At 37.9% G+C, this 27774-nt stretch overlaps 1 protein-coding gene across 2 annotated transcripts in view; it reads right to left on the reverse strand.

Moving 5' to 3' along the window:
- Positions 1–1944: 1944 nt before the first annotated feature.
- LOC121251866 (indole-3-acetaldehyde oxidase-like) overlaps positions 1945–27774 on the reverse strand; it is a 29570-nt gene continuing 3740 nt past the window's right edge. For both annotated transcript variants that reach the window (XM_041151256.1, XM_041151257.1), the window contains exons 5-10: positions 27350–27568; positions 25063–26028; positions 18892–18987; positions 18636–18734; positions 18007–18196; positions 1945–2601 (exon numbers count right to left, since the gene is read on the reverse strand). In XM_041151256.1, coding sequence (XP_041007190.1) covers positions 2375–2601; positions 18007–18196; positions 18636–18734; positions 18892–18987; positions 25063–26028; positions 27350–27568 — 1797 coding nt within the window. In that variant the 3' untranslated portion in view covers positions 1945–2374. The remainder of the gene's footprint in view (positions 2602–18006; positions 18197–18635; positions 18735–18891; positions 18988–25062; positions 26029–27349; positions 27569–27774) is intronic.

Raw genomic sequence — 27774 nt, forward strand, 5'->3', positions numbered from 1 at the left:
CTTCACCTTCCATTTGCATGCATGACACTTGGCCAACTCTTTTAGAAACTGAATCCTCCCTTGTTTCTTTCACTTTTTCTTCTAGAAATCCAATGTATGTTTGACAAGTGTCATTCTTACATTTTCCCCAAAGTTCCAAATAAGGAGTGTTTTTCCTAAAATGACCAAAAACTCCTTTTGAAGCCAAGTGGCCCCATCTCCTTGCCTAGAGGGTGAACTTAAACCTTCCAAAACCAAAGTCCTTATTGGGCCAAATTCTTGTGAACCTTTTCTTTCTATTTTTTCCTCTTGTGTGCCTCTTAAACTTAAAACTCCAAGATCCAATCTAACAAAATAAGAAGAGGCCTAAAGAATTCTTCCAACATTTAGCCAATAACCCAATAAATAAATAAATAAACAAATAATATCCACAAAAATTTACGAAAGAAAACTTAGCAAAAATCCAGGGTGCTACATACTCCCCCCTTTAAAAATAGATTTCGTCCTTGAAATCGACAAGTGATAAAACTTAAAATAATATTAACCACTTGAAACTCCATACCTCTAACACTTGCTGCTGTGGAATCTTCTGATGACAGTAGGGGTGGTATGTCATCCTCTTCTATTACTGAATCTTGTGAAAAATAGAATATTGCATCTAGGTCATAATTGAAATACATATTCACCCGCATCTCATTCAGCTTATGTTCTATTTCAAGTTTCGTATCTCGATAGGTTCGCCATCTTCACAGAAACGAATACGATCCGTAGACGTATCCGAGGTCTCAAAAGGCATGTATCTAAGCGCGCGTTCCTCCGTTGGGCGACTTGATTTTGCTTTCTAACTAAAACTGCACAAATAGGCTCTTTCCACTTCTTTCCAGCTGCATCGAGGTTGTCGCTCCTCATGTGGTAATGCTTGTTGTAAATAAAAATTTCCTTGAAAATACGCATCCATCACATGCTTACGATGGCGTTCGAATTTTTCCATCTGTCTCGATTGAGTTGTCATCATTATCCTGACTCCAAGATTATCATTATCATTATCATTATCATTATCCTCGCTGATGGATGAAGACAAAAAACTTTTGAAGCGTCTATTATCATATTACTGTATAAAGTTACTATTTAGATGCCTATAAAAATAGAGTTTGTAATCAAAGGAGAGCATTTGGAAAAATATCATCCTATGCTCTTCCCTTCTCCATCATTCCGAAAACCATCTCTTCCTTGTAATTTGTTACCATCATGCTTTCCGCTTCTACCTTTGTGAATTAATCTCCTTTGTAAGTATGATTTCAATAAAATCAACTATGTTTATTAATTGCTTTTTATTTTATATAATATGGCTATGGCTGGTTCTACTGCTTATTATCTTTATCTTCAATTTCCAATTATTGACTCGCATTAATAATAAGATCATTCTCAAGATTCAAAATAATTAGTTCTCACTAAATTTATCTCAAAATGACGTTTTTTATATTTAAAAAGAGGGTATGATTTTCATTTTGAAAATCAATATTCCCACAATGTTAAATGTGATTACCGAGCATAATGAGATGTTGATCCAATAGAATCGTAGCTCTAAATACATCAAAGTAACATACACGTTATATTTGAATTCACAGCTTTCTCAAGACTGGAAATCAAATACTATATTAGAATAGGAAATATAGCATCCAGCCTACAATACCTTTCAAAATAATAATCACATGGTTCAGTTCAATACGTTCCAAGTATATCAATGTGTTTGTTAAACATCAATATTTCTATGATTGAGATGAATAATCACAACTGACTTCTTGTAGTCTTCTCTAATCAAATGACTCACTTTTATTACCGACTATGACTTATAATTTATAAGAACGGGTGAGTGATATCTTTTGTATATTAGTCACATTAATATGCATAAATCACATACAATATAATCTGGTGACTAAATTAATGCAATTTACAGAGTTAATCTAATTTTAAGAATAATAAATATTTATTAAATAAAATATTATTACAAAATATAACTCAAATTGGAGTATTAGAGCATTGATCCCAATAAGATATAAATGCATTTCTACCTATGAGAATTCTACAAAGTCAAGGATTTATTACAAGCTTTCCTTCCAATAAGCACAACAATATACACAAAATAAGTAATCTGAAAATTACATGGAGCTTATTTTATTCTCTGAATTTACATTGCCCCGAGGACTACTCTCTTCGTACACTCCCAATCAAAACAAACATAAACATTCCGCACCCCTATCATACAATAAAATGGAGCTCATACTTACAGCATGAGTGTTATCACTTATTGTCATCACATATGCATGTTAACAATCTTACAACCAGAGGCAAACAGCTCCACAACTCGTAGGACATTTGACATCCTTCTTCACTACTACTTTGTGCCAATTATCCATTCCAAGTACCTCTCAACGCTTTCTAGCCCACAGAGGCCCTTTACAACAGGCATGGTAGCTGGAACCTCCAGATCAAATATTGTTGCATTTGTTGTAAACCCATCTTGGCCGCTCCAAGAGAGAAGCTGCTTTCTGGCTTCTTTAATAGCTGCTCTCGTAGCACAGTGAACAGATGCTGCTAGAAGTAATGGTGGCTCGCCTGAAGCTGCACAAAAAAATAACTTTCGCTTTTTTAATCACTTCTAAATTTATCACTGCATGTGGGGAGGGTATAAAGTCTATCGTACTTGATTATGAGTATCTTGTTATCGTTTTATATTTGGCAAATTTAAGTTTATTGAACAAGGGTGTTCTTTGCATTTTCATGTTGGCCTTTTTAACATGCCATAGTTGCAGGCAAGAGGTCCTATTAAAGAAGGTTAAGTCAAGTTACAAAAATAGATTGAAGCGTCGTTGGGACTAGTAGGCTAGGAGTTTTGGTATTGATATGTAGTACTGGTCTTTGCATGGATGCGGAAGTGTTGCTGCTTCTCTTTAGATATGTGTGTATTAGTGGTGAGATAGGAACTTTGACTACTGGTGTTCGCCTCGATGAGAAATTGTTTCTTCTTCTCTTTAATTCTATGTAGTACTGGTCTGGTAGGAACTTCAGTTCTGTTGTTGAGTACTAGTCTGCATGTCGATGAGGAATTGTCACTGCTTCTCTTTTAGTCTGTCCAGTGGTGGTCTCTCTCTCTCTCTCTCTCTCTCTCTCTCTCTCTCTCTCTCTCTCTATATATATATATATATATCCAACCTTCTCCCCCTTTTTTTTTGTCATGGTCTAGATGCTTGGCAAAATGCCAAGTGACTAGATTCATTTTGTTTCTACTGTTTTGCATGAGTAGTGTGCCACTGGTTTCTAAGGCATATGAATTTGCGTGCTGTGTGTCATGCCATCATGTTAACAAGTAGAATTAATATGAAATAAGTGGGAGCACGCTCAATATTAGCAACAAATCACGATAATGTATGAGATCAGGCCAAAAGAAAGAGTAGCACACCAGCTGAGAGCTCAATTTGGAAAGTCGGAGGGTATAAAACCAGAACCAAGTCATTAAAAATAATAAAGTGGGAAACAGTTTCAAAAGATGCCTTTGAAGTGACAGTACAATAATTTGAAATTATAAATTACAGAGAAAAAAAAAATACTGCACATGTAATGATAAAAGAGAAGTATACCTGTGAAAGAAAATGGTGCAAAGTGCAAGTTTATTGAATCATAAACGATATATTTAAAAAAGATGTACTTACTGGGAAAAAAAAAAAAATCAATAAGCATGTTGAGAGAAGTAGACTTGGAAGAGGATTCCCCTAATCAGTCGGCCCACTCCAACTAACCAACCTGGCTCTGACACTGGTTTTAACCAAGGGTAAGATGTTCTCTTGTATACATTCAGTGTACTTGGTTACTCCTTTTGATATATATATATATATATATAATACTTTTACTTGTAAAAAAAAACAAGACTAGCCATCTTTATAACCCAACAAATCCAAAAGACCTAAACCGACAACTGTAGATCCAAACTTACTGCTTTCCCAAAGTCTACCTCACCAAAAATGGTTCCCCAAAGACATCTTCCCAATGCATTTTTCATATGCCAGTTCTGGAAGACAGTAAAAAGTTTGACCAACGTAGGTCACCAAAGGAATACATCTGTCTACTTAACAAGTTGAAATGTTCAGAGCCAGCAGTTTCAACAATATAAATCCCCGACTAAATAAGAACTGAATGCAGAAAATACTAGGAGGCAATTTTGATGTTTTATTTACACTTCACAACTAGACCGGGGGTAAGAATTTGCCAAGGAATGTCTACACCCAATTTATATTTTAATTAGAAATATCCCTACCCTAGCATGGACTTTAGAAGAAAATGACTGGATGAGACAAATATTAAACGTTATATCTTGAAACTACAGCAGAAGTTGACACGCAATGTTACTATAAAAATATGTTTTCAGCTGAGTTGTGGGTTGATCATGGAAGTATGGCAGCAGACGAGAGAATTTTTTCAACAGTCATTTTGTCCCCTTAATACAGAATTGAACAGGTCTTATCATTGTTTATGTGTTTACTTTCTTTAACTGCTTCCTGTTACTGTGGTTAATGTAAATCCCCCCAGTTTTTCCCTTCCTTTTTCGTCACAAATTTCTATTTGGGGCTAGTGCCTCAATTTCTCTGACGGCTTTGCTTAATCACGCTATAATTGAGTTGTAGATGTTTGGGTTTTGGGCAGAGGAGGGTATCTCTGTAGTTGGAATGATTGAGAAGAGCAGGGCATACCAGTCTGAGAGAAGTAAACCTCGCTGAACACTTCCAATACCTCACCATGCTGATTTCACAGCTTGATTAGAGCAGCTCAACTTTCTTTGCAGTTTTCGAGCCCCTTCTTATTATTAGTAAGATTAGGTGCTTGAGCACTCCAACACAATATGGCTGATTTTTATCGTCTCTCACTGGGGAGAGTAAGTGTGGATTGGCTGCTGTCTTCCATAGCTCTTAGTGTAGGGAGCAGTGCTTTTGTTGTGCAAAGATGTGCAAATACCATGGAACTGCAGGGATGGAACACATTCGAGACAAGTGTGTAGGGCATAGTTTTTTCGTTCTTTCATTGGGCTTGGCTACAATTCAAGGAGGTCGATGTTGAACAAAAGACCACCATCTGTGGCGGAGCTGGTAGTTCCGAAAGCAATGGGGAACAGAAGTCCATATGCTGAGGTCATGAAAGGGAGAAATCAGGGCTCAAAACTTGAGACTATGAACATGAAGAATTGGTTATCACAAGATCATCAAGGCTGTTGGGGGAAAAGGCAGTTGAGTCGGGTGATGAATTATGGAGCGCGATACGATGCAATGAGAAACTCACCAGTCGTCGCCTTTTGAGTAAGCTGCCAGACAACATCAGAAGAGACATAAGACCCAAGCCACCAAGTGACAAATGGAAGGCACTGTCAATGGACAGCAACGCTGCCCATTATTGTCATTATTCTTTCCTTATACAACTCTTTCCTTATTTCTCTAGTTAATATTTGACAGATTGTAACTTCCATGTATAGGGCTAGAATTAGGCGCATACTGATTTATTTCCATGTATAGAATTGCTTTGTAATGATTATATAATATACAGAACCCTCAAGGCCAAGTGATTCGGCCATTCACACAATAGTTTGACTTATCTTGACATGGTATCAGAGTGTCGTCTCACTGTCGGAGCAGCCCTCTGGTGGTGTTTCCGGCGTCTCTGTGTGTTCGTGGTTGTCATTGCAGCCCTCTGGTGGTGATTCCTGCTTTCTGCAATTTTCCTCTGGTTCCTTTAGTACCATCGCAGCTAGCATCTGGTGGGATTCTGGCTGTTCTTTATCGTTGTGGTTATAGTAGCAACTCTCTCAGCTTTGTCTGGTTTGTTTTTCTGTTCTTGCAGCAGAACCGTGGTTTGAGTGTTTTTCGTGGATTTATGTTTCTCGTGTGATTTTCGGCTTCGTCTGAATATTTTGTGGCTCTTGGCTTCTTGGTTTAACCATGGTTTGTGACTTCAGAACCTCTCATTTTACTTTTGGTCTATTGATTTCCGTTGTTGTTTGTTTTGTGTTTTTTTGGGATTCATTTATTTGCGATGGACTTTGCACCTATGTGTCAACTTTACGAGCACAAATTACTCTACTTGGACATTTCAGTTTGAACTTTTCCTCAAAGGAAAAGATCTTTGGGGTCATATTGATGGCACGAATGTCGCCCAAACAGCCAATACTGACAAATCCAAGGATTTCGAGGCTTCTCTTTCATGGGTTGTACTTGATGCTCGAATCATGTCCTAGCTTCTTGGTTTGGTAGAGCCACATATTGTCACCAACTTACGGATTCATCACTCCGCTCAATCCACGTGGAATTACTTGAAGAAGGATTATCATCAAGCTAATGATGCTCGTCGCTTTCAGTTGGAACATGCGATTGCCATGTTTCAACATGGTAGTCTTTCCATCCAAGACTACTACTCAGCATTTTTGACTCTTTAGCATGAATATACTGATTTGGTTACAGCGGATGTTCCTATTGCCGCTCTTTCGACTATTCAAAATCTTCACGAGACTAGCTGGCGTGATTAGTTTCTTATGAAACTACACTCGAAATATGAATCTGTTCGCTCCTCTCTATTGAATAGATCTCCTGTTCCCTCTCTTGATATTTGTTTTGGTGAGTTACTTCGCGAAGAACGTCTTAGTACTCAAGCTATTCTGGAGCAATCTCATGGCAGTTCAGGGATGACAAATGTGGCTTATGCTGCCCAGGGACGAGGACCACCTATGAATTCTAAAAACTTGTAGTGTTTCTGCTGCAACGAATATGGACATATTGCTGCCAATTGTCCTAAGAAATACTGCTCTTATTGCAAGAAGAAGTGTCATATTATCAAAGAATGTCGTATCCGCCCCCATAATCGTCAAGCCCAAGCATTTCAGACTTATGTTATTGCCCCTCCAACAGCAACTTCTGTAACACATAGCACTTCTTCAGGTGCTTCCTCTGTTCCTGCAACTCCTGCAGCAAATTACTGCACACCAGAAATGGTGCAACAGATGCTCATTTCAGCATTATCGGCAAAGGGGTTCCAAGGTAAAAATTCTACTAAACTCTAGTATGTGGACTCGAGGGCCTCTAATCATATGACGAATAATCCCATCGCTGTGTCATGTTCGGCCCTATCTTGGTCACTCTGCCATTGAGACTGCCAATGGCAGTTCTTTACCAATAACTGCTGTCAGAGATGCCTCTTCTAAGTTCACTAATGTGTTTCTTGCTCCTCAACTTTCCACAAATCTTATTTCTGTTGGTCAATTAGTTGATAACAATTGTGCTGTTAATTTTTTTGTTGATCATTTTGTTGTGCGGGACTAGGTAACGGGGAAGCCAATTGTGAAGGGACCTAAAGTGGGGGTGCTTGTTTCCACTACTTTTGCATGTTCCAGCACTTTCTTCAGTTTCTTCTATTTAGTCTTTTGCTTGTAATAATGTTCCAGCTCTTAATATGGTATGACATCGTCGTTTAGGCCATCTCAATAGTAAGATCTTATCTCATGTATTGAACTTTCGTTTTCTTGGTAATAAAGAACGTCCTTCTTTATCTCTTGCATGTGATTCTTGCAAACTTGGTAAAAGTAAAACTCTTCCCTTTCTCTTGCATGCTAGTAGAGCTTCTCACTGCTTTTTGTGATTACTGGTTCCGATTCTGTTTTACTTGACCAGCTCAAGACTCATCTCTCTGAGTCCTTTCATATGAAAGATCTTGGGTCTCTCACATATTTTCTTGGTCTTGAGGTGCATCGTAGTCCATTTGGTATTTCACTCAATCAACATAAGTATGCTAGTGACCTGGTGGCTACAACTGGCCTACAGGAGGCCACCTCTGTTGATACTCCCATGGAATTGAATGTCAAGCTTCGCCAAGAGGAGGGTGACTTACTTGCTAATCCCAGTTTATACCGGAATTTGGTGGGTAGTCTTGTCTACCTCACCATTACTAGACCGGACATTTCCTTTGTAGTACAGCAAGTCAGTCAATTTCTTCAGACCCCTCGTCATCTTCATTTGGCTACTGTCCGTAGGATCATACACTATATTCAGGGCACTTCTGCCTGTGCCTTATTCTTTCCTGCAGGCAATTTTCCTCGGCTTACTGCTTATAGCGACGCTGATTGGGCCGGTTGTACTGATACACATTGCTCGATCACGGGTTGGTGTGTGTTCTTAGGTGATGCATTGATCTCCTGGAAGAGTAAGAAGCAAGACAGTTTCTAAGTCATCTACCGAATCTAAGTATTGGGCGATGTCTCTTGTTTATTCTAAAATTATTTGGCTTCAAGGCTTGCTTGCTTGCTGAGTTAGATTTCACTGAGACCGATCCTACACCTCTACATGCAGATAATACGAGTGTTATTCAGATCACGACCAATCCTGTGTCTATCATGAGCACGCAAAACATATTGAAGTCGATTGTCACTCTATTCGTGAAGCATTTGAAGCTTGCATTATTACTCTTCCGCATATTTCCACTGAGTTACAAATTGCTGATATCTTCAACAAAGCTCTCACTCGCCATCGACATTACTTCTTAAGTAGCAAATTGATACTTGTTGATGGTGGAATGAGTTTTGTGAGGCCCACCCAAAATGAGTTTAGATGTGTTTGGATGTTAAGATGAGTTTAGATATATTTATGAAAAATTAAAAAAGGATGTGGCTCTCGCGTGTAAAGAGGTGTTGAGTTGAAAAAGGTTGTGGGTCCCATGTGTAGAGAGGTTTTGAGTTGAGTGGTATTTAGTGATTTGGAAGTTAGGTGTTTAGATGTTAGATTCAACTTAAAATTAGACTAAATTGAGTTGATCTCAGTATATTCCAACATCCAAAGAGGGCCTTAATAATATTGGAGGAGGGCTTGGAGCACGTGGGAAAAGGGCACCTCGGAATTCTTAATAATATGGAAGGAAGGCCTAGCCCCAAGTCTCAAGCGAGCTTTACTTCCATAAAGTTGGTTTAGGAAATTATCCAACCCAATTTTAGGCCTGGTTTGGTTACCAAGTTGGTTTTCCAAATTTTCAAAATATAATAAACAATTCAACTTTTTCAAATTTTAAAATAAAAATATATTAAAAAATTATACTCTTAACAATATTTTATTCAATTTTCATCGCATCTGTATAACCAAACGAGGCCTTAATGGCCAAGCTAATATTATAAAAAGAACCAGCCCACTTTCCAGATGAGAATATGGGTAGAGGGTGAAAAGCTATTGAACACGAGCCATGTAACTCCCCGAACATTTGAGGTTTCTAATTTAGGAAAGTTAGGGTTTACGCTATAATCAATGTTTCTATTTCTAAGGAGTGAATTAGGTTTAGATTAAAAAAAAAAAGTAGGCCCTTAAGCCTGTGTTCATTCCTTGAAGTTACTTATTGGGCACGTAGGATTGGACCTTCAGACTGGAGGATTAATTTTATGAAGAACTCAAAATCTTGTGTTACGGTTGGTAAAGAGCCCAGGCTTTAACGGATTATGTTTACTTTTCAAAATAAAAGAGAGGAAAACTTTTGCAAAGAAAGAAAATTCTTGTAAGAGATTTTTTAAAAAGAAAATGAAGAAAAAGGAAATCTAGGCCGAAGTCTCCCCAAGACACATCTTGTTGAGCCCGTACATCCTCCTTATCATCTGCTTATAAATGGCATTGTCGCCTTGGTCACCCCTCTCTTGCCCTTATGAAGCGTTAGGTTAGAAATCTAGGAAATGTGTCTCCCTTTCTTTGTGAAGCATGTAAAATTAGTAACATCATCGTGTGTCTTTTGTACCTCGAGTTGATAAACGAGCATAGTCCTTTTGAATTGGTTCACTCTGATATATGGGGACCAATCAACATTGAATCAAACAAGTTTCAATATTTTGTCACATTTATTGATGACTACTCTCATGTGACATGAGTGTTTCTGAAAAAGGCAAGATTTGAACTTCTTTCCATATTCAAATGTTTTGGAAAGAAATTAAAACTCAATTTAACAAAAGGGTTCAAGTTTTGCGTTCTAATAATGCCAGAGAATATCAATCGTGCCTTTGCTACTTACTTAAGTAATAAAGGAATTGTTCATAAAACTTCATGTTCTTATACACCCCAACAGAATGGGGTAGCTGAACGCAAAAATCGTCATTTGTTAGATGTAATCCGAACACTTTTACAACACATGCATGTTCCTAAACGATTTTGGAGTGATGGTGTTCTTACTGCTTGTCACCTTATTAACCGTATGCCTTCATCAATTCTCAATGGTTCCTCTCCCTTCTCCATCTTGTTTCCTTTATCTCCACCATTTTCCCTTCCTCCAAAAATCTTTGGGTGTGTTTGCTCCGTTCATAACCTTGGTCCAGGTTTTGATAAGCTTGATCCACGTTCCACCAAGTGTTTTTTTTTTTTTTTTTGGTTATTCTGGGACTCAAAACTGATATCATTGTTATAGTCATGTTCTTAGAATCTACTTCACTAGTGTTGAAGTTACATTCTCTGAGTCCATACCCTATTTCTCGGATAGAATTTCGAGTGTTGAGTGTGATCCACTACCATTACCTACTCTTACACTTTCTCCTTCACACTCACCCAACCTTACCCAATCCTCCTCAATGCCTCCCCCAGTTCCTTTACAGGTTTACTCGCGTCGCTTGTGGCCACCGACTTCCATGCCTTCACCAGCCATGTCTCCATCTTTAGATCCTAAGTTACCTAGTACTTCAAACTCTCCACCAATTGCTCTCTGGAAAGGTACTCGATCTTGTGTTACTCAACATCTAATTAGTCAATTTGTCTCATATGATGCCTTATCTCCTTCATTCTTATGTTTTACTTCTCAACTTTCAAAACTTTTTGTTCCTAAGACAGTTCAGGATGCTTTATTTGATCCGAAATGGAGGAAAATTATGAAAAATGAAATGGATTCCCTTCACCATAATGGGACATGGGATCTTGTTCCACTACGACCTAGTAAGCAACCTGTTGGCTGTAAATGGGTATATACAATCAAATTTGATCCTGATGATTCGGTGGAACGTCTAAAAGCTCGCTTGGTTGCTGAAGGTTGCACTCAAACATATGACATTGATTACGATGAGACTTTCTCCCCAGTTGCCAAAATCTCCTCTGTTCAAGTGTTGATCTCTCTTGCAACTAATTTAGACCAGCCCTTATTTCAACTGGATCTTAAGAATGCATTTCTGCATGGCGACTTGCATGAAGAAGTTTATATGGAGAAACCACCTGGGTTTGTTGCTCAGGAGGAGTATCGAGATTTTGTATGCAAGTTAAAAAATGCATTATATAGTTTGAAACAATCTCCTCGATCATGGTTTGGGAAGTTTTCTGATACTGTATGTTATGGGTTGAGAAGGTGCTGGAGTAGGAGGGTTGCAGTCTGCGAAAGGGGAGATGGTAGTGGGCAAGGTGCTGGTTGATGGAGATGGTTCTATGTGCTTGAAGACAGAAAAGGAAGATGGTTAGTGGCAGAAAGGGAAGGTGGTTGATGACAGTTATATACAAAGAACAGACTTGGAACAATGTCATATTATATAGAATTAGTTGGTTGTTTCTTTAATAGAACATTGTTGTTTAATACCTTTTCTTCTTGTTAATTGTAACGGGGTCGTTTTCTTACTTACTGAAGTGTAATAGATGTTGTTAAACACAGTTGTTTTGATAAAAACATTCAGTATAAATAAAGGTTGGAGGGAAAAGTCCTCAACCGAAGTTCATTCATCTATAGAATTCTCTCTTCTCTCTCGACTACCATTCTCTCTTCCTTTCACACTTATGGAGAGGGACTCTCTCGAATGAGTCAATTTGGGTCCATTACAGTTGGTATTAGCCATGGCAGAAGGAACGCGTTTGTATGCTCAAATAGTTGATTCAATGAATCACTTACGGCAGCAACAAGATCGACAACAAAAACAAATTGAAGATGTGATTGGTTTATTGTTGAAGCAGCAAGAGGCTACAAGATTGGAAATGGAAGCACAAGATAAAATGTTCCAGGAGGTTTTACAACAAATCTCAAAGATTTCTTGTCATGATTCTGAGGATCCTAGTCAAATACATCGAGGTCATCAAGGTCAACAAACGCTGCACAAAAACGAAGATATGGAGGAAGGCATGGGAGAAGTGCGTCACAGAGAACTTGTGGATAAAGGTTTGGTCAGGGGTATTAAGCTAGAGTTTCCTAGATTTTGTGGTGGTAATCCATCGCCATCGATTTATTGTGCAAATCAGTACTTTTTGTATCACCAGGTCCCTCCTGGTCAACGTATTTTCATTGCTTCTTTCCACATGGATGATGGTTCCAGGATGTCAGTGAGACAGGAACCTTTCACTCTTGGGAGGACTTCATCAAAGATGTTCAGATTCGATTTGGCTTTACTCCATACGATAATCCAATGAGTCAATTACTCGACTCAAGCAGGTTAGTACAGTTAATGAATATAAAGCTGAATTTGAGATTCTTTCCAATCGCATTAAAGGCTTGTCTGAGAAGAATAAATTGAGTTGTTTTTTAAGTGGCTTACGTGATGAGATTAGGCTACCTATGAGGATGATGGATCCTTCATCTTTGAATGAGCATTTGGCTTAGCCAAAATTCAAGAACAATATGTTGTGAGCATTAGAAAGCCTTGGAGAAATTCACTTACTGATTCGAGTAAGTTTAGTTCAGAGTCAAATCTGTTGAAGTCTGGACAAACTCCTTCAATTTTAGGAGCACCGAGAGTTCAACCTTTAGCTAAGCTTCCTTATCATAAGGTTTCAGAGTCTCAAATGATGGAAAGGTGTAAAAAAGGCCTTTGTTATTTCTGTGATGATAAATGACAACCAGGTCACAAGTGTGCAAGGCCAAAACTATTTCTATTGGAAGGTATGAAATTTGGTGATTCCAGTTGTGAAGAGAATACTGATGTTACTGGTGAAGTGGTTGTTGAGCCTGTGGAAGTTGAAGTTGAGATAGCTTCTATCTCATTACAATCTATGGTAGGTGGGAGAGAACCAGTGAGACTTATTGCTTATATTGGCAAGAAGAAGTTGGTGATTTTAATTGACACTGGCAGTACACATAATTTTGTGGACACTGCAGTGGCTGCTCGGTGTAAGTTGCATGTGCAACTTGGCCAGGCTATTAGTGTTAAGGTGGCTAATGGTCAGCTCATTGATAGTACTGGGTAATGTATGGTTGTGCCTTTGCTGATTCAGGGTATACCATTCACAGTTGATTTTTTTACTCTACCTTTGGGAGGATGTGATGCAGTTCTTGGCATACAGTGGTTATCTACATTAAGTCCTATTCTCTGGGACTTCGTGAATATGAATATGCAGTTTCAGTGTGCTAGTCAAAAAATTTCTTTAAAAGGTTTGATAGTATCTCAGTCAGATCTTATTGATGATGATGAGTCTTTTGAGACTTTTGGTTGTGGCAGCAAGGGATTTTTTTCTACAGTTAGTTGCCTATAGCTCCATTGAGCCTTCATAATTGCAAGATGAACAAGTGCAGTAGCTTTTACAGCAGTACAAGGAAGTTTTTAATGAACCTACTGGGTTGCCACCCAATAGGTCTCATGATCACAAGATTAATTTGAAGCAGGAAACTTCTCCTATCAGTGTTAGGCCCTATAGATATCCATTTTATCAGAAAACGGAAATTGAAAAAATTATTAAAGAGCTCTTAAATTCTGGGGTTATTAGGCCAAGTCAATCACCTTTTTCCTCTCCTGTTTTGCTAGTCAAGAAGTCTGATGGCACATGGAGAATGTTCATTGATTATAGGGCCTTAAATGAAGCCACTATTAAAGATAAATACCCCATTCCTGTTGTGGATGAGCTCTTGGATGAACTTTCAGGTTCTACAATTTTTTTCTAAATTGGATCTTAGAGCAGGATATCATCAAATACGTATGAGGGATGAGGATGTTCATAAGATTGCATTCAGAACTCATGAAGGACATTATGAGTTTCTTGTAATGCCTTTTGGCCTCACTAATGCCCCTTTAACATTTCAAGGCCTCATGAATGAAGTTTTTAGGCCATTCCTTAGATAGTTTGTCATTTTTTTTTTATGACATACTAGTTTACGGCAGGGATATGCTATCTCATTTAGCTCATCTCTCTACTATTTTGCAAATCTCACAACATCATCAACTTTATGCTAAACAGTCGAAGTGTAAGTTTGCATGCCAAGAAATAGAGTATTTGGGCCATTTGATTTCAAAGGAGGGAGTGAGGGCAAATCCTAAAAAGTTGGAGTCTATGGTTACTTGGCCAATACCTAAAAACCTGAAGTCATTAAGGGGTTTTTTAGGCTTGACAGGTTACTATAGAAAATTCATTAGGAGCTATGGTAAGATTGCTACCCTTTGACATCTTTGTTAAAAAATGATGCTTTTGTTTGGACAGATTCTAAGTCTTTAAATGAATTGAAAGTTGCTATTACAAGTCCTCCTGTTCTTGCTTTAATGGATTTAACTAAAGCATTTGTCTTTGAATGCAATGCTTGTGCAACTGGTGTAGGAGCAGTTTTAATGCAGGATCAAAGACCCTTAGCCTTTCTAAGTCAGGCTTTGAAGGGTAAAAACTTAGCTCTTTCCACACCTATGAGAGAGAGTTGCTAGCTTTAATGCTAGCTGTTAAGAAGTGGAGGCCATATCTTTTGGGAAGTGTATTTGTGGTCAGAACTGATCACCATAGCTTTAAATATTTGCTCGAGCAAAAGATTGGCACTATTGCACAACAGAGATGGCTTTCTAAACTCCTTGGCTATAAGTTTACAATTGAGTATAAGAAGGGTGTGGAGAACAAGGTGGCTGATGCGTTGTCTCGCAAAGATTAGGTTGATAAACTTGGGGAATTGGCAGCTTTATCATTTCCTACAACAACATGGCTCTCAGAATTGAAGACAGCTTATGATGCAGATCAAGATGTGCAAAAACTGATTACTGCACTGCAGCTTGATCCCACCTCTAGCTCTTCATTTAAATTAAGGCATGGCATTTTGTTTAAGAATGACAGAATTTATGTGCCTGATTCTCTGCCCTTGAAGCAACAGATTTTGAATTACTTACACTCCAGTCCTGCTGCTGGTCATTTTGGTTTTCACAAATGTTTGCACAGAGCTAGGATAGATTTTTATTGGACTAGTCTCAAGCATGATGTCAAGAAGTTTATTCGTGAATGTGAAACTTGCCAAAGGAATAAGATCCAAAATGTCTTTCCAACTGGTTTTTTACAACCCTTACCTGATCCTGAGCAAATATGGATTGACCTCTCAATGGATTTTGTTGAGGGTTTGCCCATTTCAAGGGGGTATTCTGTTATTATGGTTGTAGTGGACAGATTGTCAAAGTATGCCCATTTTATGCCCTTGAAACATCCATTTACAGCTGCTCAGGTGGCTTCACTGTTCTTCAACAATGTTTTTAAATTGCATGATTTACCTGAAACCATTGTTTCTGATCGTAGCTCAACATTTACCAGTTCATTCTGGAAAGAACTTTTCAGGTTGCAGGGAGTTAATCTTTCCTACTCTTCAGCCTATCACCCTTAAAGTGATGGCCAAACAGAAACTGTAAATAAGTGCCTTGAACACTTTCTGTGATCTTTTTCTGGCGATAAGCCAAAGTTATGGGTGGATTGGCTTTCATTGGCTGAATGGTAGTATAACTCCACATTTCATACTTCCACAAAGCTAACTCCCTTTGAAGCTGTTTATGGGGTTCCTCCAATTAGGCTTCAAGCCTACATTCCTGGTTTAACTTCAAATCAGTCAGTGAATCAATTATTGCAGACACGAGAGCAAATTCTGGTTACACTCAAGTCCAATTTATCTCTTGCTCAAGATAGAGTGAAGTATTACTATGACAAGCATAGGACTGATAGAGAATTTTCAGTGGGGGATTGGGTTTATCTTAAACTTCAACCCTATAGGCAGCAATATGTGGCAGTCAGGAGGAATCTTAAACTTTCACCTCGATATTTTGGGCCATTTCAGATCACTCACAGAATTGGCAAAGTGGCATATCGATTGTGTTTGCACTTAGATTCACTCTTGCATCATGTTTTCTATGTTTCTGTGTTGAAGAAAGAGATTGGAGACCAGCTTACACCTCCCTCTACCTTACCCTCAGTTGATTTGCAAGGGGAGTTAAGGCCTCAACCTGAGAAAATTTTGGAGCGTAGGAGTATTAAGAATGACAACAGGGTTGTGGTGGAAGTCTTGATTCAATGGGAAGGTGCTGGAGTGGAAGATTCTACATGGGAACCTTATTGGAAGCTTCGGCAACAATTTCCTCACCTTGTGGGCAAGGTACTTTAAAGGGAGAGGGTGTGTTATGGGTTGAAAAGGTGCTGGAGTGCGAGGGTTGCAGTCTGCGAAAGGGGAGATGGCAGTGGGAAAGGTGCTGGTTGATGGAGGTGGTTCTGTGTGCTTGAAGACAGAAAGGGAAGGTGGTTAATGGCAGAAAGGGAAGGTGGTTGATGGCAGTTATATACAAAGAACAGACTTGGAACGATGTCATATTATATAGAATTAGTTGGTTGTTTCTTTAATAGAACGTTGTTGTTTAATACCTTCTCTTCTTATTAATTGTAATGGGGTCGTTTTCTTACTTACTGAAGTGTAATAGATGTTGTTAAATATTACCATTTTGATAAAAACATTCAACATAAATAAAGAAGGTTGGAGGAAAAAGTCCTCAACTGAAGTTCATTCATCTACAGAATTCTCTCCTCTCTCTCGACTACCATTCTATCTTCTTTTCACACTTTTGGAGAGTGAATCTCTCGAACGAGTTAGTTTGGGTCCATTACACTGTATTGGCATTGGTCTTCATAGATGCCAAACAGATCATTCATATTTCACCTACATAGTGGTTCAGGTCACATTTTGTTGGTTGTATATGTGGACGACATTGTAGTTACTGGGTGTGACTGCTGGAATTGCTAGGCTTAAACAGTTTACATGATTAATTTCCGACAAAAGACTAGGGCAAGCTTAGATATTTCCTTAGAATTAAAGTTAGTAGATCTAAAAAGGGTATCAACCTATCTTAGAGGAAATATGTACTTGACCTTCTGGAAGAAACCGGCATGTTGGGTGCACGACCTATTGACACCCTTATCAGGACCCAAATCATAGATTCTTGAAAGAAGAAGGGGAGTTGTTTGGAGATTCTGGTAGGTATCAAAGATTTAATGGGAAATTGAATTCTCTCTAACACTAGACTGGACATCTCTTATGCAATGAGTGTACTGAGTCAATTTTTACAAACGCCTAGGGTCTCACATTGGGATGTTATAATTCATATTCGTCATTATCTTAAGCGAGCCCCTAGCCTTTGACCAAATGGACATCTTAGAGTTGAAGCTTTTTTAGATGCTGATTGGGCAAGATCCTCTTTAGATAGAAGATCTACTGCTGGATATTGTACATGTGTGGGAGGTAACTTGATTACATGGAAGGGTAAAAAAAAAAAAGCAGTAGTAGCTTTGTCTAGTGCAGAAGCTGAATACAGGGCAATGACTCACACTACTAGTGAGTTGGCATGGTTGCAACACTTCCTTCAAGAGATTGGGTTTCCAGCTCCTGTCTCTCTACAGTTATTTTGTGATAATCGAGCTGCAGTGCATATTGCCTCTAATCCTGTGTTCCATGAGAGCACTAAACACAGAGATTGATTGTCACTTCATTCGAGATAGGATACTAAGTAGTGACATTTCTACACCTTTCATAAAGTCTACCGATCAACTCGCAGATACGTTTACTAAGTCCTTGTGTTGGAGTTGGTTATAACTTATTTGTTTCAAACTGGGTTTATATGTGATATATATGCCCCAGCTTGAAGGGGAGTATTAGAGGACATGGTTGTAATAAGTGTAACTTGTGAGGGTATAATCGTCAATTGTATATAGTATATATATGCTATTGTACATCAATGAATGGAGTGAGTGAAGTATTTTCCCTCCATAAGTTTCTACAGTGTGATTAAAAAAATTTTAAGAAACATACCTTTTGAAGAGAGAACACGTTTTTGGTGACGTCCACTGTTCAATATTTCAACGTTGAACTTTTTGGGTATCGTGTCAAGTGTAGGAATCTTATATGTCCATGTGCCTTCTGCAACCACTAATCCATTTGAATCTGTCAAGTATTCCTCAAGCATGAAAAACCCAAGCCCTTGGACAAAAGCTCCTTCAATCTGTAGGAAGCAACTTTAATGTCCTTAATTATTGCAAGTCTTTCTATGTATGTGGAGAAATCCGTAGCACCTCTTTACATGCATGTGACACACAATAATTGGTGCTGAAGTGGCGGTTTTAAAGGATTATTAATCGATTATTAACACAAAAATCCCTAGCACCTCTTTACATGCATGTGACACACAATAATTGGTGCTGAAGTAGCGGTTTTAAAGGATTATTAATGGATTATTAACACAACAAAACTGAATGCACAGGGAGTAAAAAGTTTGAAACTAGAGCATAGGGACTAATTTGTCCAAAAGGAAAACCATAGGGACTATCTTAGTATTGAACCCTTAGAAATACGACTTTCACTTTCTAGGAATGTCTAACGACTTAAGATGAAAACACAAACATATAGTTTTTGGAAGCACATGTGATCAAAGCAAAGCTAACCTGTCCTAAATCCACAGCAGGGTTAAGACTCTGTCCACAATCATAGATAATATCTGTTTGCAAAACCGTAGTCCCTCCTGTCAAAAGATTTACCTCCACCTGGTACAGCATAGTTTGTGTTATTGTTTCAACTGACATAAGTATTCTCACTGTAGTAAGTCTTTTACTTCATACAGTACACCAGAACTGTGCCGGTGTGCCTCAGAAGGGCAAAACAAGCACAGACCAAAGTAATCAGGTGTCAAGATAAACTTGCCTCACTTACTGCAGCACCATAGTTCAGGTATTTCATCGAATTAAGGTCAGGAACAAATAATGAACTTGCTGATAAATTTACAGATTGTAAGTGTGCCTACATTTATACAGAGCTGAGTCAGATCTTAAAGTTGAAATATATCAAAGCCACAACATTTAAGGGGAAAAAAAAAAAAAAAGAATGGGAGGTAAGCAATATCCTGTCTCATAGGAGTTTTTATAAGCCACTCATCTTACAGCATGCACCTGCTTACATATTATTTATGCATTGCATTTGTGTGAAATTTGCTCGCATGCCAAATGTTTTTGATAAGTAAAATAATCTTTATTAAAAAAAAGCACGAGAGATGTAAGCCCAGTACACAGGAGGTATCCAAGAGAGACACTATCTAAAAGAGGAAAAAGATACAAGAAAATCATGCAAATTTAGTCTACTAAATTCTAGAAGCATTCCACATGAGAAGCATTCTAGAGTAAACCACGGGACCAGGGTTTACTTTACAGGGGTGGGTCCAAAGGGCTTTGCCTTGGAGAGGTTCCCCGACATCAAAAAAAAAAAAAAGATTTTTGAGCACCTACAAAGTCTGTTTGTTGTCCTCGAAGATTTTGTTGTTCCTTTCCTTCCAAATACACAAAATGAGGCAAGTAGGAACCATCTTCCAATTACAAAAAATGGTCAATGTACTCTTACATAGGCAACACCAATCAATTATGGCAATTTCTCTCTGGTAAATTATTTGTGGCGGGAATCTTCCCAAGAGAGACTATCCAAGCATAGAATGCAGCTCTTAAGGGATCCTTTGTGTGATGTCCCCAATCCCCCGCTTAGGATTTGGCCAAGATTGAAGCATCGGGACATGCAACACTAAGTTACATACACCCATTCATGACAGTTAACATGCAATGCACCTAGCATGTTCGTAACAGTATGAATAAAACACAGCAGAAAGTAACTAAGTTAATCATTGGCACCAGAATAAACTAGTGATCCCAAATTAAAACATAACTTCCAAAATACAGCATATTTATCGTGGTTCATGCTCAAACCCATAATCCGAAACTTAATCTGTTGCAGTGGAGTATCATACTCCTTACATTACAGTCATAACATCAAAAAGGATTCCCAAGTTTGTCATTAAAAGTAAAACAATTTCCAAAAACAGCAAAAGTAATTCCATTCTTCCATCAAATTCAGGTTCCTCATAAGCAACCTCGTCCAAACTGGTTTGCTCTTCCTCATCCTCTCCGATCACCTTTTGCCCTATCACAACTTCTACCGTTCCTAGGTGGGAATAGTAGTGGGACTACCACAGTAAGATTTATTGAAATATCAGTAATTTATGCCACAAACATATACAAAGATAACATAAGCATGACAAATAGTATATATGAAATGTATGCATGAACATAAACTTGCATTCCATGGAACTGTATTTTTCTCCCATCTAGATTCCTTTTTAGAAATCTGGTGAACGTCATAACAATGTGACATGCATAAAACATCATGTATCCCTTCTTATCCTTACATGTGGTATCTTTCGGCTCCCTATAAAACCGTGTGCACCTACTAGTTATCTTCACCACACGATGGGTAATGCCCAGCTTTGGCTTCATCTAAAAAATACCTGGCTTCACGAAACGTCCTTCACCATGACTATTCTAGCACCTCCACCAGCTAGAAGGCTCTTACCCTCACTCCGGGACCATTACTATCCCATCGAAGGTCGTTGATAGTTCTTCATCAACCCAAGGGATTCCACTCCAATTTTACTCACTCCAGAGTAGACAGGGGAGTTTCACTAGGATAATCTCCCATCCTAGCATTGGGGTTGTGACAAAAATAGTTTTTCAATACATGACATGCACTTCTTTGCATGGATATATGATAACGATATTTAATCATGGCATAGCTTATGAATAACTTGTAACAAGTAAAAAATGTACAATAATCGTGAAGCATTTACACATAATCATATTTATCTTAACCTAGTGTAAGTTAGAACCTACTAACTTACAAACTCCTTGTTCTAAATTTGCCGTTGTAGTGCTGCAACTGAGTGATACTTAATGTTAGAAATTATTCAAATAACACATAAAGAAACATAAAGATTCTGAACTTCCAGAACTTAACAAAATTCCACTTCAACCCCTTAACTTTCAGAAATTACACATTGACCCCTAAACTTTCAATATTTGCAATCTGGCCCCAAAACATATCAAACTTTGCAAACAGCATATAACTTTAATGCTAAATCCATTTCTGACCTCAAAACATTATTTTTCATTTAACAACCCAAAAATGTCACTAAACCTGAAGCTTTGATGATACACATTACACTGATTACAATTAAAACCTAAACTCACATTGTAGGCACTTAACCGAAAGTATCCTTCAATTTTAGCCTACAGCATAGATTAAAATCGTGTTTATTTACTTGCTTCATGTCACATAAGACCAGATTTGCAATTAAATGAAAACTAATACATCCATGACTTTCAAACATCAAACTGTCACCTATTAGTATATTTCTAGCTCTTTTGAGCATGTTGTGCTTAGTCATCAAAGTAACCCAAGTTTTTAAACAAATTCATGCTTAAGATCAGATCTTGAAGATATTAAGCCGCCCAAATAATCAAGTAAACCGAAATAGCCATGAGAGAAAACTTAAATCACAAACTAGAGATCAAACCGAGACTTTCATTTATCAACCTTGTACACTTAGCTTACAATCTCTTATATTTTGATGATTTCCTAAACATCCGAACCATGCACTTCATTTACAAACTTAATCTAAGTCCTTAAACATCATATCATTCATAAAATCCCACTTTGTGAAGATCAGACTCAAAAATAGCCCCATGCAACAGAAAAGCACTAACCGAGATATGCAATAGCTCTAGATGACATTCTAAGCTTCTATACTTTAAACCTCATACAATGATTATTCATCCAAATAACACATTCAATTTAGAAACCCAAAAAAAGATTCATACACCCCATTTGAATCATAAAGATCCATCCTTTGCATAGTTCCAACTTGAGCTAACAAAACTAGCCATATATTTACCAACTGAAACTTTCAACCAACATATACATCACAAGTTCATCATATACTTCCAGGAAAATATTCTAAAAACTCACTAACATAACTATCTAACATAAACCAAAAATATAGAGCAAAAGCTTACTCACCAAGCTGAAAATCTTGAGACTCACAAGCTGGTTCTTTCTACTCTCACACTAGTAGTCTCGGTTTCTCTAATATAAAGTTGGTATGATCCTTTGATCTTGTGTATGGTGGCTGGTACTTGTGTGTGCATGAGAAGAGAGAAGAAGAAGAAGAAGAGAATAGTAATAGGCAGGCGGGGCTCTTGGTTACAAAGTGAGAAGTAAGAAACAGACCACAAATCTTGAGTTAAACCCAGCCCAACACTCTCTCCCTTGCTTCAGCGTTGATGCCGATTGGATGGTCTCAAGTCCTCTCATGATTGTGCTAATCCTAGAGGCTCCTTAGAGGTGCAGGCCAGACTATTGAATGTAGACAAGTGGCATTTTTGTGCAGAAGAAAATGATGAGAAAAAGCTGAAGAGATGTGCTCGGTTTTCCCATGGATTCCTTCCTCAAGTCTCTATCTTTTGTGACCAATGAATGGCTTTGGTGCCCAATGATTATGAGTCCAGAAGCTAGCAAAATAATTAACCAAAATTACATTAACATTATTGGAGGAGATGGGTGGCATACAGCAGAGGAAAAGAGAGATGTGATGCTTCAAAGAGGGGCTCGGCCATAGGCCTCTATCTCTTCCCTTCTCTTGTAGATTTCTAGTTTTTATGACCAATAGATGGACCTGAAATTCCAACGAGTGTACTGACCAGGAATGATTAGAAAGACTGACCAAAGAGTGTAAATATTAGTGGTAGTGAGGAGCAGCACACAGCAGTTGCATGGGAGACAAAATCTGAAAAAAAGAAAGGCTTGGTGTAGAACCCTTTTGCCAAGTGTATGGCAAGATGATAAAATGAGGAGAGACGTGACTCAAACATGTGTTTAGGACTGCAAGTATTACTATCCAGGTGGTGATGGACGGTAGGATCATGGTTGGTGAGGTGGCAAGCAAGCTGGGCTGCCACATGTCAAGCTCGGATTGGGTCACTAGGCACCACGTCATCAAAAAATATTTTTTATCACTCCAAAAAGTCTAAAAATTCTAACTAGAACAACAGTACTAATCTTTTTGTTAAATTATGATCCTAAGTATCTCAAATAAATCCAAGAAGTTTCGGTTTACTAAAGGATCATAATAAATCTTGGAACTAAAGATGAAATTTGACTAGTCCAACCCGTGACCTCCCTTAATCCATACTTTTCCTTGGGGTGTCAAACTTTATCCGTCAAATGCTCTTCCACAAGAATAGATTGCTAACATGAGTATTAAGGATATCATAAAAAGGACAAACATTGAACACCCCATTTCTAGGCGGGACACAAAAAACCTTGTTTCACCACCTATTTGCGATTCTGTGAAATATAACAAGTTCAAAAATTTGCTAAAAGCTTCCACCACCCAATCTAGAACTGCTCGAATGAAACTTAAATTCCATTGGGGAAAATTACATGAAATCTCCCAATCGTCACTGAAGCATCCTTGTCACAAGCTACCTGTACGTATCTTAGAAATCTTCCTTCAAAACCCGATCGCTGCAACACAAATCATGCCAAATCTGATCCTGGATCCATATCCCACCTCATATATGATATTGTTAGAAAGCTTTCCCCGACCCACCCTTATATTTTTCCACAATCCCACCCCATGAGACTCTTGGACTTCATTAAAACACCACCCACCCCCACGAGTGTCTCCAGCAATTAAACAAGAGTAGATTTACAACCTTCAACCCACAAGCAAAGGTACAAGAGCAAGAAAAGAAATCCATTTGAGGTTTCAATTGCACCAATACAAGCTTTATGTGCAAAACATCCGGATTTTGAGACTACATCTACATTCTGTGATTCATGAAAAGGATGAGTAATTTTGAGAAAGTTGAAGGTCCATCATTTGGTTGACGGGCTGATTGGTCTACTGTTGGCGCTTCCTTGTTTCTCTTATCACTACAGAACGAGTTTTTTGCTACAGAATTTTCTGGCATGTACTAGAATGAAATATGAGTTTCTGGCATACTGTTTTATAGTTTATATTGAGAATAAAAAACTGCTACGTATTTCACTACATAAATGATGATGGATGAATTTTATGCAATGAAAGACTGCCGTCGAGCATAATATGAAAGGGATGCTAAGTTGTATTTTCAATTTTTTTCCATACATGTCTACAGCAAACTACAAACTTTTGTATTCGAAAGAAAAGTTCTCTTACTAATAAACATGTAACTTTTGTATACAGTTAGGGCTTATGATTTATTACTACATTAAATTCAAGATTTTGTTTTATTTTACCTAAACACGTACACATTACACATACAGAAAGACCATATGTATTGCTTGAGGTAGATTTGCCCATTCACATTAATAAATCAAAAATAAAAATAAAAATCCTGGTTCTCCACTGCAATTAAGCCATCATTCCTTTCATTACAATGGCATCCTGAGTAACAATAAGATTTCACTTTTGTATAAGCAAGTCCTATGGTCTTGTAAAAAGAATTAAAGCATCTTGATAAATAAAATTTCAGCATATTTTGTTTTCATTTTGGGGTGAGACTCCAAAACATTCTTCTAGAATAAACTCCTAGAAGGCCTGGTTGATATTCTACGCTTTCTTGTTTCTTTCGTTCTTCTTCTTTAATCTATTTTCCTCTATGTTTGAGCCACAACTAGATCTCTAGAACACTGTCTCAGCGTTCAATCAATCCTAAACTTCCTATTTTGTAGAACCTAAGATAGCCCACTATCATTAGCATAAAAGAGTTACTCTTCTCAATACTATGCACGAGACATATTAAGGACATAGAAATGATGATTCTTGCAACATTATCGGTTCAAGCCTTTGCAAAAACATCAGGGAGTAGTTCTGAAACATAGACCTTAAGCAAGAAATGTCTAACATATCAATCAAGACTTGGAAAGGCAAGGTCCGTACATACGCATTCATCCTAAAAGGGAGAAGGTAAAAAAAAAAATCAAATTTCATTGCCCATAGTGAAAAATAGATACCTGATCAACAAGCATCTCCCATTCCACAGAACCCATTTGCTCCTTCAATCTTTCCCTGAGAGGCCCGAGTCTCTCAACCAAAATATTGCAGCAAAGCCTCACTGCTTCACAGCTTGACTCAGATGTTGTGCTCCCAGAAGTAAAACCCCCTTGAATTAAACTCAAGGTATCAGATTGTATGACCCGTACTTTGTCCAACAAATCCCCAACCCTATCACATTGTATTGAGCTGAGAGCAAATGCAGTCATCTGTTTTACCTTTGTCCAAAGCCCCTGGCCAAGCTCAATCCCACCGACCTCAACAACAATAGAACCATCACGTAAAATGCTGACTTTTCCCGGAGTCGGTCTTAATGTCACTTCATGCACAATGGGTATTTGAGAAATGCCCCTCTTACTCCATTTATTGTTTCTATTAAACTCTACCACCATTTTGGTCCTATGGAGCAAGCTTGAAGACGTAACCAACTTGTTCCATATTGAAGGTAAAGTATAATCAAGAGGTTGATCTGCACTACCCTCATAGAAAAAGTTGAGGCTACTGTATGTGTGGAGATTTATGCTTCTGACAGAATCCACTTCCATCGAAAGGGCAGCTGCCACGTGCTCAATTACTGCTTCAGCAATAAATGACCCCTGTACTTCCCCAGGTGCCCGCATTGCGGATTTACTTGAATGATTTGTTTTGCATACCTTTATATCAAAAAATAAAGCACCCCAGTCATATTTTTTAAGTGCATTCAGCATATTATGGGGCATTATTGGACTAATATCCACAGAGCACCCAGCATTAATTAAAATCTCGAGTTGTAATGCTGTAATCTTCCCATTAGACTTGAATCCCACACTGTAAGTTATTTTCATTGGATGCCTTCCTCCCGCCATAATCATATCAGTCTTGCGATCAAGATACATCCTGACGGGGCGGCGCAACTTGTGGGCCGCAAGCGCACATGCAGCAGCAACCTAAAACATCACAATTTTAAGTACTTTTCAATGTATTTATTTTAAACAATCGAAACAGAGTTTTAATCACTTATATCAAATGATACAGAGAACCAAAGCAGGAAATCAAACTACAATGAGAGAAGAGGTCGCTAAGGAAAAAACTTGCAGTTTAAATTAGTGTATTTTTATATGATAATACTCCGAGGCTGAAGTTGCTACAATGGAAAACAGTTCATAGCGAAGAACTCTTTTCCAAAATAACATCTAATAGACTGACAAAAAAGCATCCTTCTAAAGAAAACTTCTTTATAAATATGAGCATCCAGTCTACCTTTTTTGGTCATCATGGGATTGTCAACCGATTTTAGTTATGCATCTCCCACATGATTTAGTTCTTCAATGGCAATAATGAGTCAATTTTCACCAGGTGAATACCAACACCAAACTTTTTGTCGCACCAGGTCTAATTGCAGTAAGAATTAAGACAACTCAAAACTTAGGGAAATATTTAGCGGTAATCACATATTCACCATGGATTCGATACTCAAGGTCAGCCATTGTATCCTGTAACACCATGAATATTCGATCTACAATCCCTTTTTTTAACTTCTGAACTACAACTAAACAGAAAAAAAAAAACAGATGTTTAAAGCATTAAGCATATGCAAAAGGACGCATAAACTTGGGATAATATTTATGAGATCTACAAACTCTAGGAGGCCAGTTACTCCTAAAGAGAATATTCACTTTTCAAATCACCCTATTAATATATTTATCAAAGAATCAACACAGTAATACAACAGTAAAATAGGTCGTACCTATACCAAATTTCATGCAGTCTGGGCTAATACACTTTTCAAAGTCAGTAGCACCAAGCCACTCCTCAAAATAATATTAACCTTTCAAAAGTGACATAATTGGAAGATTCATGCTTTTACTTGAATCCGATAACCCATCGATCCAAAGGTAATTGAAAGATTCTAGTTCCTGTTCTCCTAATTCCCAGTAACCACACAAACAACAAAGGAAGAAAATAAATATCTTCTCCCCACAGCAATGCAAACACGTATCAAGCACTTTGCAATAGGCATACAAGAAAATCCAGGTGAGCTAAAACAGAACTGGGTGTGCAAGTTACTGCATCTTGTTGAATAAAAGAAATACTCATCTAAACTCATAGAAAACCATCGTCCCAGTATGGTATAGAAAATTTGGACTCATTTCTACATTACTTGCAAAAGTTTCATATTTGAATTTGATGGATTTGTAGTACCAATAATGAAGATATAATTTATTTTCAAAAAGTATAATAAGGACACTCAGACAATGAGATACTCACAGGCATGGCTTTTAAAGCCTTTCCACCAAAGCCTCCTCCAACCCTTCTAGTAATTACACGGACATTATGTTCAGGAATGCCAAGACACCTTGCAATCACCGTTTGTGTCCACTCGGGGACCTGACTTGAACTATATACCACCATGCAGTTGTCTTCATCTGGCACAGCAAGGGCAGTTTGTGTCTCCATATAGAAATAGTATTGTGATCCAAGTTTAATCTGAATTTCCCAATTGCCCAAAGCTTGACAGTGAGCAAACATTTATTTTTTATGCAAATAGTTGGATGACTAAAAGATGCTGAATGAGCGTTACCCATGTCAAAAATCTTGATTCCCTTTTCTTTTATTTTTCTTTTAATTGGTACATTATATTTAAATGGAATAAAATTGTTATCCAAAAAAGAATTCAAACTTGAAGTGAATGT

This window comes from Juglans microcarpa x Juglans regia, chromosome 2S, assembly GCF_004785595.1.
Source record: "Juglans microcarpa x Juglans regia isolate MS1-56 chromosome 2S, Jm3101_v1.0, whole genome shotgun sequence".
NCBI lineage: Eukaryota > Viridiplantae > Streptophyta > Magnoliopsida > Fagales > Juglandaceae > Juglans > Juglans microcarpa x Juglans regia.